Genomic DNA, 14,424 nt, shown 5'->3' on the forward strand with positions numbered 1-14,424 from the left:
ATCATATTTCCAAGTAAGGATGCATACAAAACAAACAGAATATAAAATGCATCTGTGATAAACTCACCTTATACCCACTATCACCTACCCCAATCAAGAAGAAAGAGAGGAGAGAGTTACAAGTAAATAAACAAATCAATAATTTGGTCTATTCATTCAGGACCTTGGAACTGTAAATGAACAGGTTTTTGGTTAAATGGGATGGTTGTCCAGGAATTCAACAAAACTGCTCCGGTCTATGCAGCTTCTGGAAACTTGAAGGAAGGGGTACGACTGGGGCCTGAACCTAGCAGCACACTGTTCAGTACTGTTAGGCAGGGTTCACACAGGGCGGATTCCCGTCGGAAATCTTACGGTTTGGCCGCAGCTTTGAAGCGGCCCGGCCGCATGCTTTTCCGTTGCGGCCGGCGCTCCCATAGAGGAGAGCGCGGCCGCGACGTAAATAAACAAAAAACTAAAGTAAACAGACATACTGCTTCTTTTGAAACCGCGGCGGCTGTAGCCGCGGTTTCAACCGGATTTACCGCAGCGGATTAGCCGTCCCGTGTGGACGAGGTTTCTGAGAAACCTCGTCCACATGGCTGGCTAATCCCGAGATTAGCGGCCGCAGGCGGATCTGCTGCGGCAAATCCACGGCAAATCCGCCCTGTGTGAACCCAGCCTTAGACTGAATGGTAAGCCTGAGCATAGTGGGACATTAGACCTCACCCTCATCCCCTCTCTCCGGTCTAGAGATGCATTGTCCTCTCTTAGGATGGGTTTACACAGGCTGCATGAACGGGGGTGTTTTTGTTGAATTCTTGGACATGGAATTCCCTTTAACATTTCATATGCATAATCTTTGTTATCTAGCTTCTATCGGTCTGCAGTTGTTGTTCCATGTTTTTTTAAATTGGGTCTTGCAAGAAACTACAGTCTCCCCATTATACTTTTATATAGAGGTAAAGTGGAGAGCGTAGATAAGTCCCCAAAAAAGCTGTAACAATTTTTTTTTTTTAAAAATCATGCCAAGGAGAACAATCTGATCATGCATCAGAAGACCGCATTTTACTATTTCCAGAAACTGTATTCAGACATAACCTGCATGGAACCATAGACTTTGAGTCAAGCAGAGACAAGAGGTGTCTCTGTTAGATATGTTTTCTGTCATTTTTGAGAAGTGAATGGGGTAGTCAGCTAATTGGCACCACGTCAAACAGAGACAAATTTGGTCTTCATTTGGCTCTCAAAAGTTTATGGTTCTGTCCAGGGTTCCATCTGAATACTGCTTTCAACGATTCACAAAGAAACCTTGGACGAAAATCCACAGAGTACTCGAAAGTGCTGTGTAAATGAAGGTAAGTTGGTGGTTGAATCCATGAGATGCTGAAGCTGGAAGGCAATAATATAGAAATTATGACCCATCCGTTAAACTAAATAATTTCATCCTAGGCTTCCTTCCCCATCATAATGGCTCACTGAGAAGATCTTGAAGTATCTTCAAAGTCTCCTCATAAATCCACATAGGTGAATTAGATAAATACATAATTTTTGGAAATCTAATCATTTTAAACAGACTAATTCTGTTCACCCTAGAAAATGGCAGCTTTAGTTTGAGCATTACTCACTAATGGCTTAATACTCTAATCAAGGTCAACCTTCTTTTGAAACTTGTTTTATTGAAGTACTAAACAAACATCAAAAGGTAAACTATACAGAATCCTAACAGCAGTGCATAAATCAATGTTATGTAGTATTCGGAGTGCGCCATAGCCAAATCGACCAGCAGCGAGATATAGATAATACCGTAATAAGAAGGATTCTCAACAAATTAATCAATCATAGGCATTTAATGGAGATATATAACCGAGTAACTTATGGTAAGAATTACACCAAGTGCTCTACACCTTCTCAAACTTTTAGGGGCAATTTCTGTTTTCTATACCATCTGCTCGTACATCATGGTAATGTTTACCATATCTTCCCATTGCATAATGGAGGGTGCTTTAATGGCCATCCATTTCATATACGTGCTAGGAAAAGGGAGCTACGCAGGAAGACTTTCTGGTAGTGTGTCCACCCATCCACCACGAGGAAGCCCAACAAACAGACCTCTGGCGTTCTAGGGATTGACAGTCCCAACACATTTGATAATAATTCAATAACTTTGTCCCAAAATGAGAAGACCCAAGGATAACCCCATATTAAGTGCAAGAAATCCAAATTAAGGTCATTTTTGACTTTGGAAAAGGCAGAAAGCCCCCAAATACAGATAAAACTCTGGATCTACCATAGGAGTAGCCAACTGAACCTAGGGCTTTTCTGTGGGGAAAGAAATAGACTTCTTCCAGTTTATTGAGAAGCTGGAAAAAAGATTAAACCTCTTGGCGATCTCCAGCACAATTGACAAGTCTTCACGAGTATTAGAAAGCTGCAGTTTAACAGTATATCGTCTACATATAAGGATAAACCATTAGCTGTAAAAACCAAGAAGAGATGGGAGAAAAGATACCCTGTCAAGTACCCCAAGGGGAAAAACTGCTTATAAAGACCCTTTAATATTTAACATGGCCCTGGGTTGTTTATATAGCAATAATAACCAATGAGTACATTTTTTCCAAATACAAATTTCTCTAGTATTGGCCAAAAGAAGTGCTATTCCGTACATTGTCTATATATATATATATTAGGGTGGTTGTAGAAAGCTTGTACAGTAGATGGTGCAATATTGTATTGGAATTCAGGAGGAACGTTTACCGAGCTGCACTCCGTTACTGCTGCTAGTGTGATACTGAGACATAATAAAGACACCAGGGAACGATGATCCTTTTGTAATGTCCTTCCATTGTGCATACACATTAGTGGAATCCCAGATGCTAAGGCAGGTGGAGATCCAGACACTGGCTTGGTACTTGTGCCTTCGGTAGCTCACCATCCCTACATGTAACCTTATCAAAGAGCAAAGTAGTAGCTCCAGTTAAGAGCTGTGATTCAGCAGCTCAGGTACATTTAGCAAGGTTGTGGGTGGGATGAGACTGCCGATGTCCCTGTCACTCTGCATGAATATCCTGCATTGCTGCTGAATACGAGAGTGACTTACAGGAGGATCAAGTTATTAAAGTCTCTATAAAATGGCCATCTGGCAAATAGTGCTCCACTTTGATACATTTTGTAAGTTGGGTGTAGGTGTTACATTGGAGTGCTCAGAAATGGTTGTGCTCTTCTATAATATATATAGTATATGTTTAATAAATGGTGATCCTACAGTCTTGGGTTCAAGTTTCATGCATTTGCTCTCCGCTGGTGACATCGTGTGATTACTTGTTGTGTATTGTGGCAGCAAAAACTTACTAGCAGAGTGTCCACATCCTATATTGGTTAACTGCTAAACCTCTACTACTCATCTCTATGAAATAGTCTTTTTTAATCCTCCTTGTAGGGGTGGATGCTGAAAACACATAGTTTTGAAGCCATTGGTGTTTATTTTAAATATAGTATATGTAGAAGATATTTCTGATCATGTGAATATCATAGTTACTACATTGAAAAGCAGAATAAACTGAGATTAGCTAGGGTCAGAAATTGGAAATCTGCCGGCTGGAGGATATAAAGTTATCAGACCCAATTCCTTCATTTAAAACCCACCAATCCTCTTTTTCTACAACAGTGGACATCTGGAAGGAACTTCTGGCTCCCATATACATTAGATGGTCATCAAATCCCAGTGAACACAATGGTTTCTGTCAACAGAAAATGAACATGTATGGTTAGCTTTCAAAACTGTCTCACGCGAATTGGTCAGTTCCTGCTCGCAGATATCCGCAAGAGGAAGACCATATGATCTTGGAAGTGAATTGTGTGTGGTCACGTCTGCGTGCAGTTTTCTGTGCGGATGTACATTTAAGGACAGGGTATCGTCCGCGCGGAACAACAAACGGAAGCAGAGAATGACATCAGAAAGTTGTCCAACCCCCCGGAAACACCCTTCTATCGCTCACTCTCTTGTGCGGTTGTGGTGAGAGTTGCTCTGAGAGCCTTCAGAACTGGGTACTGCTCTTTAGGCATGGCTGGTTTAGGCCTCATGCCCACGGCCGGGTCGGATTCTGCCAGCAAAATATCTCAGCTGAATCAGACCCGGCGCCCCCCAGAGACCCTATACCAGTGGTGGCGAACCTATGGCACGCGTGCCAGAGGCGGCGTGCAGAGCCCTCCCTGCTGGCATGCGCCGCTGTTGGCCGTTCACCACGGTAGTGAATACCGTCAGGGACCATGGCTCCCCTGTCGGTATTCCCTCAGCTGCGCAGCTAGCTGCGCTGATCCCGGCACACACACTGTGGCGTCAGTGTGCAGCCAAGATCCTCCTCCCCTGACATCTCCTCTTAGGTTCGACGAGAGCGGGGGAAGAGGTGTCCAGCAGCGCACTGACATCACAGTGTGCACCCGGGATCAGCGCCATGAGCAGCGGCACTTCGAGGAGGGAAGTATGTGGGTCTTAGGGGGGCACTATTACTACTGGAGGGCCGCTGTGGGATGTGACTTTTACTACTGGGGGCCACTGTGGGGGTGTCACTATTACTATTGGGGCCACTGTGAGATGTCACTATTACTATTGGGGCCACTGTGAGATGTCACTACTGCTAGTGGGGCCGCTGTGGCATGTCACTAATACTACTGGGGGCCGCTGTAAGGATGTCACTATTACTACTGGGGGCCGCTGTGGGATGTCACTGTTACTACTGGGGGCCGCTGTGGGATGTCACTATTACTACTGGGGGCTGCTTTGGTTTGTCACTATTGCTACTGGGGGCTGCTTTGGTTTGTCACTATTGCTACTGGGGGCCACTTTGGGATGTCACTATTGCTACTGGAGGCCGCTGTGGGATGTCACTATTACTACTGGGGGCAGCTGTGGGATGTCACTATTACTACTGGGGGCAGCTGTGGGATGTCACTATTACTACTGAAGGCAGCTGTGGGATGTCACTATTACTACTGGGGGCCGCTGTGGAATGTGACGATTACTGTTGGGGCCGCTGTGGGGGGTCACTATTACTACTGAGGCCACTGTAGAATGTCACTATTACTGCTGGGGTTGCTGTAGAGGTCACTATTACCGCTAGGGCTGCTGTGAGGGGTCACTATTAGCGCTGGGCCGCTGTGGAGGGTCACTACTACTGCTTTGGCCGCTGTGAACGGTCACTATTACAGCTAGGGCCGCTGTGGGGAGTCACTGTTACCGCTGGGGCCACTGTATGGGGTCCCTATTACCGCTTGGGCCGCAGTGGGGGGGGGGTCACTATTACTGCCGGGTATGTTTACACGTGGCGGAAATGCTGCAGAATGTCCTCAGCGAAATTTCCGTGGCAAATTCTGCAGTATTTCCGCATCCAAAAAGCAGTCAAAATCTGCACCCTGTCTATTTTGAAGCGGCGCTGACCTTTTTATAATGACGGAGCTAAAAATCATAGGTCGTGATAAGCCTCACCCCCTGACGTGTTGGCACTTTGCGATAAATAAGTGGGTTTTGGGTTTGTAGGTTGGGCACTCGGTCTCTAAAAGGTTCACCATCACTATACTCTATACTCACCTCTCCAGATCCACTGTGAGTGTCTCACCTGGCGTGCATGCGCAGTGCAGCACATGACGCGCTGGCACTGGGCAGTGACGCAGATTATCGCGGTACTTCCGTAGTTCTCTCCTCGGAAGTATCGCGGGATGGATGTCTTCCATGGAAGCCGTCCATGCGATTTTTCTGCACAGAATAGAACATGCTGCGATTCTCCCCCGCAAATGGAAAATCGCAGTTGATTTCCACTCGGCAGGGGAGAATCGTTTACCACAGCCTGTCTATGGATGGACATTGCTGTGGAATTTGCGGCAGGTGTCTGACCACGAATTCCACAGCAATAATCCGTCCGTGGGCATTAGCCCCTATACAACTTATTTTGGAAGTAGTCTAAACCCTTCTTCTTGTGGGGGAAGAGCTCAGAAGAACAAGCGGAGGCTGCAGACAGTCTGGATGGGGGTGTTGCTCCCCAGACTATCCTGCGTGGTCTGCCCACAAATTCCTGCTTTTTTTATACCATTTGTTATCTCGTCTCCTAGCAACGTGCGTACGAATCCGCATCCATATGCAATGTAATTGCGTATGCTCTGTAGATAGAACGCACCTATAGAGCTCAATTGAGCTTATACATGCCGAATCTACGGTAAAATAGTGCACGCTGCCATTTTTCTCCTGCTCGCGGAATCCGCAATTCCTGCCCGCAAATGTGAGTGAACTGGCAAAAGTCGATGCCCCCGTATCATATATGCGGATAGCGGTCGCTGAATTTGCAAATCAAATCCTTTTGTGTGCTTACCTGTATATTGGGCGGGGGTTGTGTCAGATATGGATACAGTTGATGTAGCCCTATGTTACCTTACATAGTGTTGTGAGCAGGCAGGTGTTTGCATACACTATTACGTATATTGCTACGTAGTTTACAAATCCTATGTGTTTTATACGCAGTCACTGAGTTAATGCAACTAGCAAGCTGTGTGCATCCGTAGTGTCCCTGGGAATGACCTGTGCTATGTACACGGGCCCCGTGTGTGCACAGCATGCTATATGTAGTGGAAGGCATGCAGCATATACCGAGGCTTGTTTGTATACACTGTATGTACACAGCTTGCTAGGTGCATTAGCTCTGTGGCTGTGTGCGTGGGTGTTCATGTGGGAGGATACACGGGCTGTGTGTTATTGGTTGCTCGGGGCTATGGGTGGTGCTAAGGAAGCTCACATACACACAGATCCACACACACTAACAAGCTGGACTAGTGCAGGGTCAGGAGGAAAGAGGGGAGTGCGTGGGTGTGAAGCGGAAGGCTGTGCAAGATACAGACAGCCTGTCACTGCTGCTCCTCTCAGCCCCTGGTGCTGCTTCCTAGGCTGTGCCAGGCCTGCGCTGCTCACCTCCCCTCCCTGCCAGCTGCACCCCACTCTAGAGTAGCCTGAAGTCATTGTCAGGGATGTGCGACTGGAGGGGCCTTTCTTTACTGTGATGGTGAGTTACTGCTGCCTCCTTCCTTTCCCCCCTTTTTTTTTCTTCCGCCTTCATCACAGATATTGACGCCGTGTGTTACTGCCTGTGCATAATCGCAAGAAAGAAAGAAAATGACACGTACACACAAGGTATCGCTGTAAATGGGTCACACCTCGCTATATTGTTTGCATAGGATATTGTATATGGCCACAGCAGGTGAAGGACTGGCCATTGTGTTCTGCGATAGTAGATTAATGTATGAGAGGCGTGCACCGTGGAAGGTTGTCTAGCAAAGTTCAGAACTGGCGCACAATGGGACACACGTATACATTCGTCTAAAGCATTACGGCTGACGATGGCGCTGAATGAAGTGGCACTCGTGTGTTGCTGCCGGTGAGTATGTAGGACTTGATGTGTAGGAGGGGGACCTCTCCTCGTTTGGCGGAATGACTTTTCCTCCTGCCCTATAAATAGCTCTTCTTAGACTTTGTAAAGTTGTGTAATGACAGAAGGGTGAAGGCCGAGCCTAACTGCGGAAGTCGGGGTAATCTGTGCTCCAGGGAGTAGCAAGGTGGACCTTTTCTTTTCGTGCTGCACACATTGATCCTTTCCTGTTGTTTTCACTTTGCCTCATGTTCTCCTGTTTCCCTCCCGCTCCTTCTCTAGTTTTCATGTCTTCTTGCTGTAACTGTTTATCTCTCTCCCCCTTCCCCTCCCTTTTAGTAGCAGGGCTGGCTGTGTTCCTGTGTTTGCTATTTGGTTTTCTCTGCGGGTGCAGACACAGGAAAAGAATGAATTATTCAGCAGCGTTGGACTCTCTTAGCTCCCTAAAGTCTGGAACTGATGCCTTTCAAGTCTGAGAGCAGGCAAAAGCCAAACCGATTCCAAAACCTGGCCATGTCCTCCTCCCCCACTTGTGTGCTCAGCTCCTCGCCAATTGGACGCACTGCCAGCGTTCTGCAGGTAGCTGCCGAGCACTTGTGCTGTCGCCAGTCAGCTGCGTTATCCGGCTCGCATTTTGCCTGATGCATTTCCCTTGGCAAATGACATGGTCTTTCGTACAAGTATGTCCACAAGAGCTTATCAACCTGTGAAGAATAGCCATAAAATTAGGAGATTGAGCGGTAGGGATTTTTTTTTCTTTCCAGACTTGACAATATTTCTGGAATTTGTATCCAGTTGGAAATGTATGCAACAGATATCACGTAATTGTAGAACTTGCTAGCAAGCAGCAGATTGAAGGCTAACTAGATGGCCAGCCAGTATGTTAGATGCCTGGATGACGCGTAGAGAAGAAAGCTGCACCCTGAAGCAACGTAGTGTAAGTTCTTCTGTTCTGGTATAACAAGTGTGTGAGGAATGTGACTCGTCACGGCGTCCGTTAGTAAATAATATGGGAAGTTATCTGCTCAGACTTGCATTCCACCTGCTGAGGCCATAAATCTGCAGGTAACGATGCTTATTCAGCCTTATTCTAGCAGTGCAGGGAGCAGATACTACAACTCCAAGTCCTCCGAGCTTCTTGTCACATCACATCTTCTCATGTAACTAAACATCGCCACATTGCTTTGAGTGGTTTCTCAAGAATTCAGATGATCTCACTGAGGCTGAAGTATGAAGGAAACGCAACAAGACTAAGACGCAGGTAAACATGTGGATGTTGGATGTGCTGCCGGCCATATGTAGGTTAGGTCTTGGGCACAGGTGAGGTTTTTGTGACCAATATATAAAGCCACCCGGGTCTCCTGGATTAAACATCTCAGCAGATGACCGGCGTTCTGCTTTCGGGACATGTGTTTTACTATACTTCCCTGGACTTTGTGGCTCTACCCCTCTGATTCCTGTTGTGATGTTTAGACGTAGCACCCTTGCATCTGGCGCTGCATAAATATAGAGTGAGAATTATAAATATACGCTAGTCTTTTATCCCCCATTGTCTCCCTCTCCCTCCTCCCACACCCCTTCCTCCCACGCCAGCTCGATCAAGATGTTTGGGTGGCTTACTAATTAGGCACAATCTAACTAACCCGCAAACGATAGGGAGAGCCAGCTAGATAATGCCTTGTATTTGGGGCTCCGTGTAGACAGGCGAAAGCTTCAAAGATAACGTGAGGTAGGATTAGCTGAAAAGATCTCAGGACGCCAAATGTATTCAAGTATTTCCAAATGATAAATGTGTTCATCCACCTGGAAGCGGTACTTGCTATACCTGTATTATAAAGTCTGTCACTTATACTCCAGCACTCAAAGGGTTTATAAGGGTGTACATATACAATCTATACGGCATACGCTACAGAGACAAGCTGTGGATTTCTCACTTTTAACAGCCGTTGCATCTTCTGGTATTTTCTCCTGGGCTTTGGATAGTCTGCATGTGCCAGTGTATCACATGGGGGTTAGTAAGTCCTTGGGGTTCTTAAACCGTTACTTTACAGACCGATCACCTGTAGCAACTCTTCACTCAGGAGTAAACTGCTAATGACTGGATATCAAGGGACAAACATGTAATGTATTCTTACAACTTTTTAAAGGGGTTGCCTCAGTTAATTTTTTTCAAATTCCTGCTCCCCATATCTAAAAAAGAATAAAATCTAAATGCAGAAGAGAACAGAGGATGGAGCAATACTATAACTGTGGTGGGCCTAAAGTATATCGTTAGGGCTGTGGATAAGAAAAGTAAATGCATATCAGACTGTATGGAAGTTCTGCAACCAGTTGGACGCTCACCGAAGTGATCGTGATGAACTGCAAGTCAGGAAGCAAAAAACTTGTCAAGACGATGCAAGTTTCCCAAGAAGGCAAGAAGGAGTATTAACTTTTTATTTGACAGAACCAGCAAGAAAATATGTTTCGGGGTATAAGCTGGGATAGGTACAGTGGTATTCCACTTCTCTTCTTCCTATGGCCGAGCGTGTCCTATGCATTCGTTATGTGGTGACTTCTCATTTTATCCCATGCAAGTATAGTTAAGCCTCAATTGGAATATCACTGCACCTATCCCAGCTTAATTGAGGAAGGAATTTAGGCCCCAAAATGCATTTTCTTGCTGGTTATGTTATAAAAAGAGAAGTTGCCTCCTTGAAAAAAGTTGCACCACCTAGCCAATTCCTTTGCCTCCTTACCTAAAAATAATTAAAGGTCCCTACAGCTCCAGCGCCACATCCTATGGTCTCCTTTATGACACTGAGTTTACAGGTTGCAGTTATCTTGTGTATGGGTCATGACAGGCTGCTTCAACCAATCACAGACCTTGACTCTCGATCCCTGAAGTCGGTGATTGGCAGCAGCAGCCTGTTATATCGCATACACAAGATGACTGACTGCACACAGACCCAGCACTGAGAACTGGACATATGAGGAGCCAGACTGTGAGTAATAGGATCTTTTATTAATCTTAGCATGGGGAGCAGGAATTAAAAAAAATAAATTAACTTGGACAATCCCTTTACCTTCTCTCGCTTTTAGGGAATCTGGCGGATACCGGTGGATGAGATAGATCGCCCTGGCAGCTTTGCTTCTCATATGAACCGTTCCATTGTTCTACTTTTGAACGTTTTGGCTCAACTTAAAGACTCCAACACGCTGCTGAAGATCTCGTGCATGCTACAGAGGACCCCTGATCAGGGGAAGTAAGTATCAGTCTCGCTATTTATTAATGAAGCACATTTACCCAACCCTTTTACTTTCAGACTTGCAGAGTCATCAGTTTTAATCCAGATACGTAAAATATGCATCCCCTATGGTAATTTCTTCAGTTGCCTGCTCCTCCGTACATAGTGTAGGCAAAGTAGCAGTTGTAAGGGAACACTGTACTCATGGCATGCAGGGTACATTGGTAATCTAGTTTTTATAAAAGACCCCTAAAATATTGAGCTTACCAGAATAATGTATCTCGCTTTTATCATTTACCTTTTTAAAGCTGATCATCATGGTCGGGAAATGTTCCCAGATGCAATCACTGTATCTTGTTGTTACCCGACTCTACAGTGAGACATCTATGCCTCATTCTCTAGCTGGGATTGAACCATATCTCCCCTTTTCCTGCTATATTCAGGGCTGTGGTCACTTTTTGTTCAGTTGGGATATTTCAATCTTGTCCTTTTTTATTCTTTTCATGGAGAAGGGAGAATTGGCAACTTGTAGCTGCAACTTTTGCGAGTCTTGACGACCCTCGCTGTGTGTTAGATCTCTAACATTTTATGGTTCGTTGACCTCATTTCTACTGCTTTTCCACTATCATTTTCTCCTGGATAATTTACAGCGAACCTCAAGTTAACTACCACTATGAAATTATGAAATGTGCTTTAATTGGCAGAAAACAGATGTAGACCAAAATACAGTCTTAGATTGCATCTCCGCCAATATAATTAGACTTGATGTACTTATCATTATTCCATTAATTTAGTCTGTTCAGTTTTTCATTTGTTAGATGAGATGAGTAATTTGTACTCCAGAGGGGACATGAATTTATAACCATTTTCTACCATTTTGGAGGTTAGAAAGCACTACTTGGTCAAGCGGGCACCTATATTCCATAAGTATTCATACACTTCCATACTTCTTCCTCCCCCAGCCATTACTGTCAGTGTGTTACTTCCACAGAACACAATTGTGACTTCTGTGCATAGGGAAAGGGTAGGAGGTAGGAAAGCTCATGCTAAATCCTTTTATGATTTCCATTCAGTTCAATGGAAGGAGCAGTTGGGCAAGAACAGCAAAAATAATATGGAAACACATTTTAGCTAAAGAATATAGAAGATTAAGCAAAGTAATTAATGCAAAGAAAAGATAGAGGAGGAGTTGCATGTAGCGACCAATCCGAATGTTGCTTCATTTTACCAAAGGCTTTCAGATATAAGAACTAGAATATGGTTACCATGTTTCCATAGTGCAGTATAATGCACCCCTGTACAGGAAGCTTAGAATAAATTACTGGACATTTCAGAGATTGTTCAAAAGATTTGTGTTTTACTTGAAGCGTTTTGTCATTATGTGAATAATTTAATGTTAAAGGGAACCGGTCACCTCCTAACTACACCATAAACTAAGTCACAGTGCAGTTCAGCGAGGTGACGGGAAGTCGGGGGGGGATTTTTTTCATACATACCCTCTCCCTTGTTTCCGCACTGTCTGTTAGTGAAGCCTGCGCACAGTCCAAAAATCTGGTTATTTTCAGACCACTGTATGCACACACTCCCATGGAAGTCTATATGTAAGAGTGTGTGAACAGCGGTCTGCAAAGAGTCAGATTTTCGTACCTCACAAACTTCACCAGCGGATAGCGCAGGATCCGGACGGATATAAAAACAAAAAAATAGACATTTCATGGCTTTCTGTCACCTCTCTGAACAGATCGATCACTATAACTTAGTTTATGGTGCTGTTCGGAGTTGACTGGTTCCTTTTAAGTTGATTATGTATGAAACAAGACTAGAACTGTCCTACAAACTAGAACTGTGTATAAGGTAATAATGACTGAGATTATCATTTACACGCATTCTACGACAGTGAATTTTGGCAAAAAAAGGATTTCCCCCATATCCAGTGAGTTTTTCAATACTGGGATTAAATTTCACTTTATTACTAATTATGGAATCCTGGTGGCAACATGCTGTAAATCATGTCATTTATTAATTTTATACCATGTGAATAGAGACAAGATACATATAATAATAATGTTTACGTACTTACAATATAGTATGCTACATGCTTGTTAACAGCACACCTGCTCCTTTGTTTGCAGGAAGTACTTGCGGGATGTGGATCGTCAGGTTCTGGCACAGCGAGCTTTCGTTCTTACCGTGAAAGTGTTGGAGGACATGCTGAGTGACTTGTCCGGGGTAAGGAAGGGGAGAGTGCTACTTAGGTCAAGTTCTGTTTTTTTACTGTCTGGTCTTTGCTTCAGAGTCTGCAGTCCTAAGCTCTGTCACATCATTGTAAGGTGGCAGATATGTATAGTAAGTCATTGTTAGATGATGCGATGGCTGTGATTGGTTCACCGAGTGCTGAATTGATTGGCTGAGCAGTGCTCAAGAACTAATCACAGCCATCGCTTCCTGGAGGCAGGATTTATGAATCCCGTAACCAGGAAGCGATTTTCTGTGGGTGGTTAAGGACTGCAGCAAGCACGCTGGAGCTCCGGAGAACAGCGGAAGGACCTGGACTGTCCCTGCTGGTAAGTATAATAAGTCATACCCCGAAAATAAGACCTAGTGCCTCTTTTGGGGCAAAAATTAATATAAGACAGGATCTTATTTTCGGAGGAAACACAGAAGTTATAATTATAATGGTGAGAAACTGAAAGAGTATGTTGTATCATAATAAACCTTTCTGAAAATTACACTGGTGTAGTTCTGCCTACTGCAACCCCTCTTGATGAGTTGGTAATGCTGGCTGAAGTCGCTATTGGCCATACACTTCCTCTGTAGTTCCCCTGCAGCACCCTCAAATACATTGTCACTTTGCTGTATTATGGGCTGTTGCAATCTAGAAAGCCATAAGTGTTTATTTGGGCATAGGTAGTTGATTGTGTATTGATGCCTTTTGTCTGAAGTCTAGTGCAGTGATGTATTTGGATACTTGGCATATATGGAAAAGTTATAGGCCTATTAGAGAGAAAAGAAATTCCCAATATTTTGCTTTTCCTGAGAGATGTTCTTTTTCAACTGTTTTGAAGTTTCCCAAGAAATAACTATTATATTTATATATATATATATAATCATGAAGATCTGAACAGTGATGTATGTGCAGTCCTTCCCCAAATAAGTGGAGAATAAAACTTTTTTATTTACGGTCTTCCATCAGGATCCCAAAAGTCCGGACCCCAGCCCGTTCTTAGCAGCTTCCATGACCACAGACGTCACCGGCCGGCCTGCATCAGAGGACAGGAAGGATGTAGCACCCAGAAAGAACTTGGTTCTCGGTGAAGGGGTGGCTTCAGGACCCTCTGAGAATGGGGGCAAAGAGGCAGTACAAGGCTCTGCTTCTCAGGCAATGGAAACTGGAGAAATCAAGATTGTGAAAGAGACTGGAAAGCCCCAGTCTTCAGAACCAATGGACCATGATGGCCATTCTTGCAACCCTGAAAAACGTATGGACCAGCATCGCAAGGACTCAGTTAGGATCCTCAAGGATAAGGGACTTGAGGGTCCAGAACTGTCGCTAGAAGAACTGAGTATTAGTTCTAGACATCATCTGCCTGCAGGTAGCAGAGGCCCAGGACAGCCAACGGAGGACGCTCCACACCGAGCCAGTCGCAAACGGAAGCTTTTGGATGATACAGAGAGCAGTAAAAACTTGCTACTTGAGGCATATCGTGTTTGGCAGCAGGGTCAGAAAGTCACCACGTATGATTTGGCCAGTATTGAAGATATCATGTGCAAAACGTACATGCTGATCAAACAGGTGAGAGGTTTGTTCT

The 14,424-nt window shown here is 44.6% G+C and overlaps 1 protein-coding gene across 1 annotated transcript in view; it reads left to right on the forward strand.

Moving 5' to 3' along the window:
* The window catches only part of CABIN1 (calcineurin binding protein 1), a 116,116-nt gene that overhangs the window by 84,131 nt on the left and 17,561 nt on the right, over positions 1-14,424 (forward strand). The window contains exons 30-32 of the mRNA XM_066603571.1: positions 10,470-10,633; positions 12,748-12,844; positions 13,809-14,408. Coding sequence (XP_066459668.1) covers positions 10,470-10,633; positions 12,748-12,844; positions 13,809-14,408 — 861 coding nt within the window. The remainder of the gene's footprint in view (positions 1-10,469; positions 10,634-12,747; positions 12,845-13,808; positions 14,409-14,424) is intronic.

This window comes from Eleutherodactylus coqui, chromosome 5 (genome assembly GCF_035609145.1).
Source record: "Eleutherodactylus coqui strain aEleCoq1 chromosome 5, aEleCoq1.hap1, whole genome shotgun sequence".
NCBI lineage: Eukaryota > Metazoa > Chordata > Amphibia > Anura > Eleutherodactylidae > Eleutherodactylus > Eleutherodactylus coqui.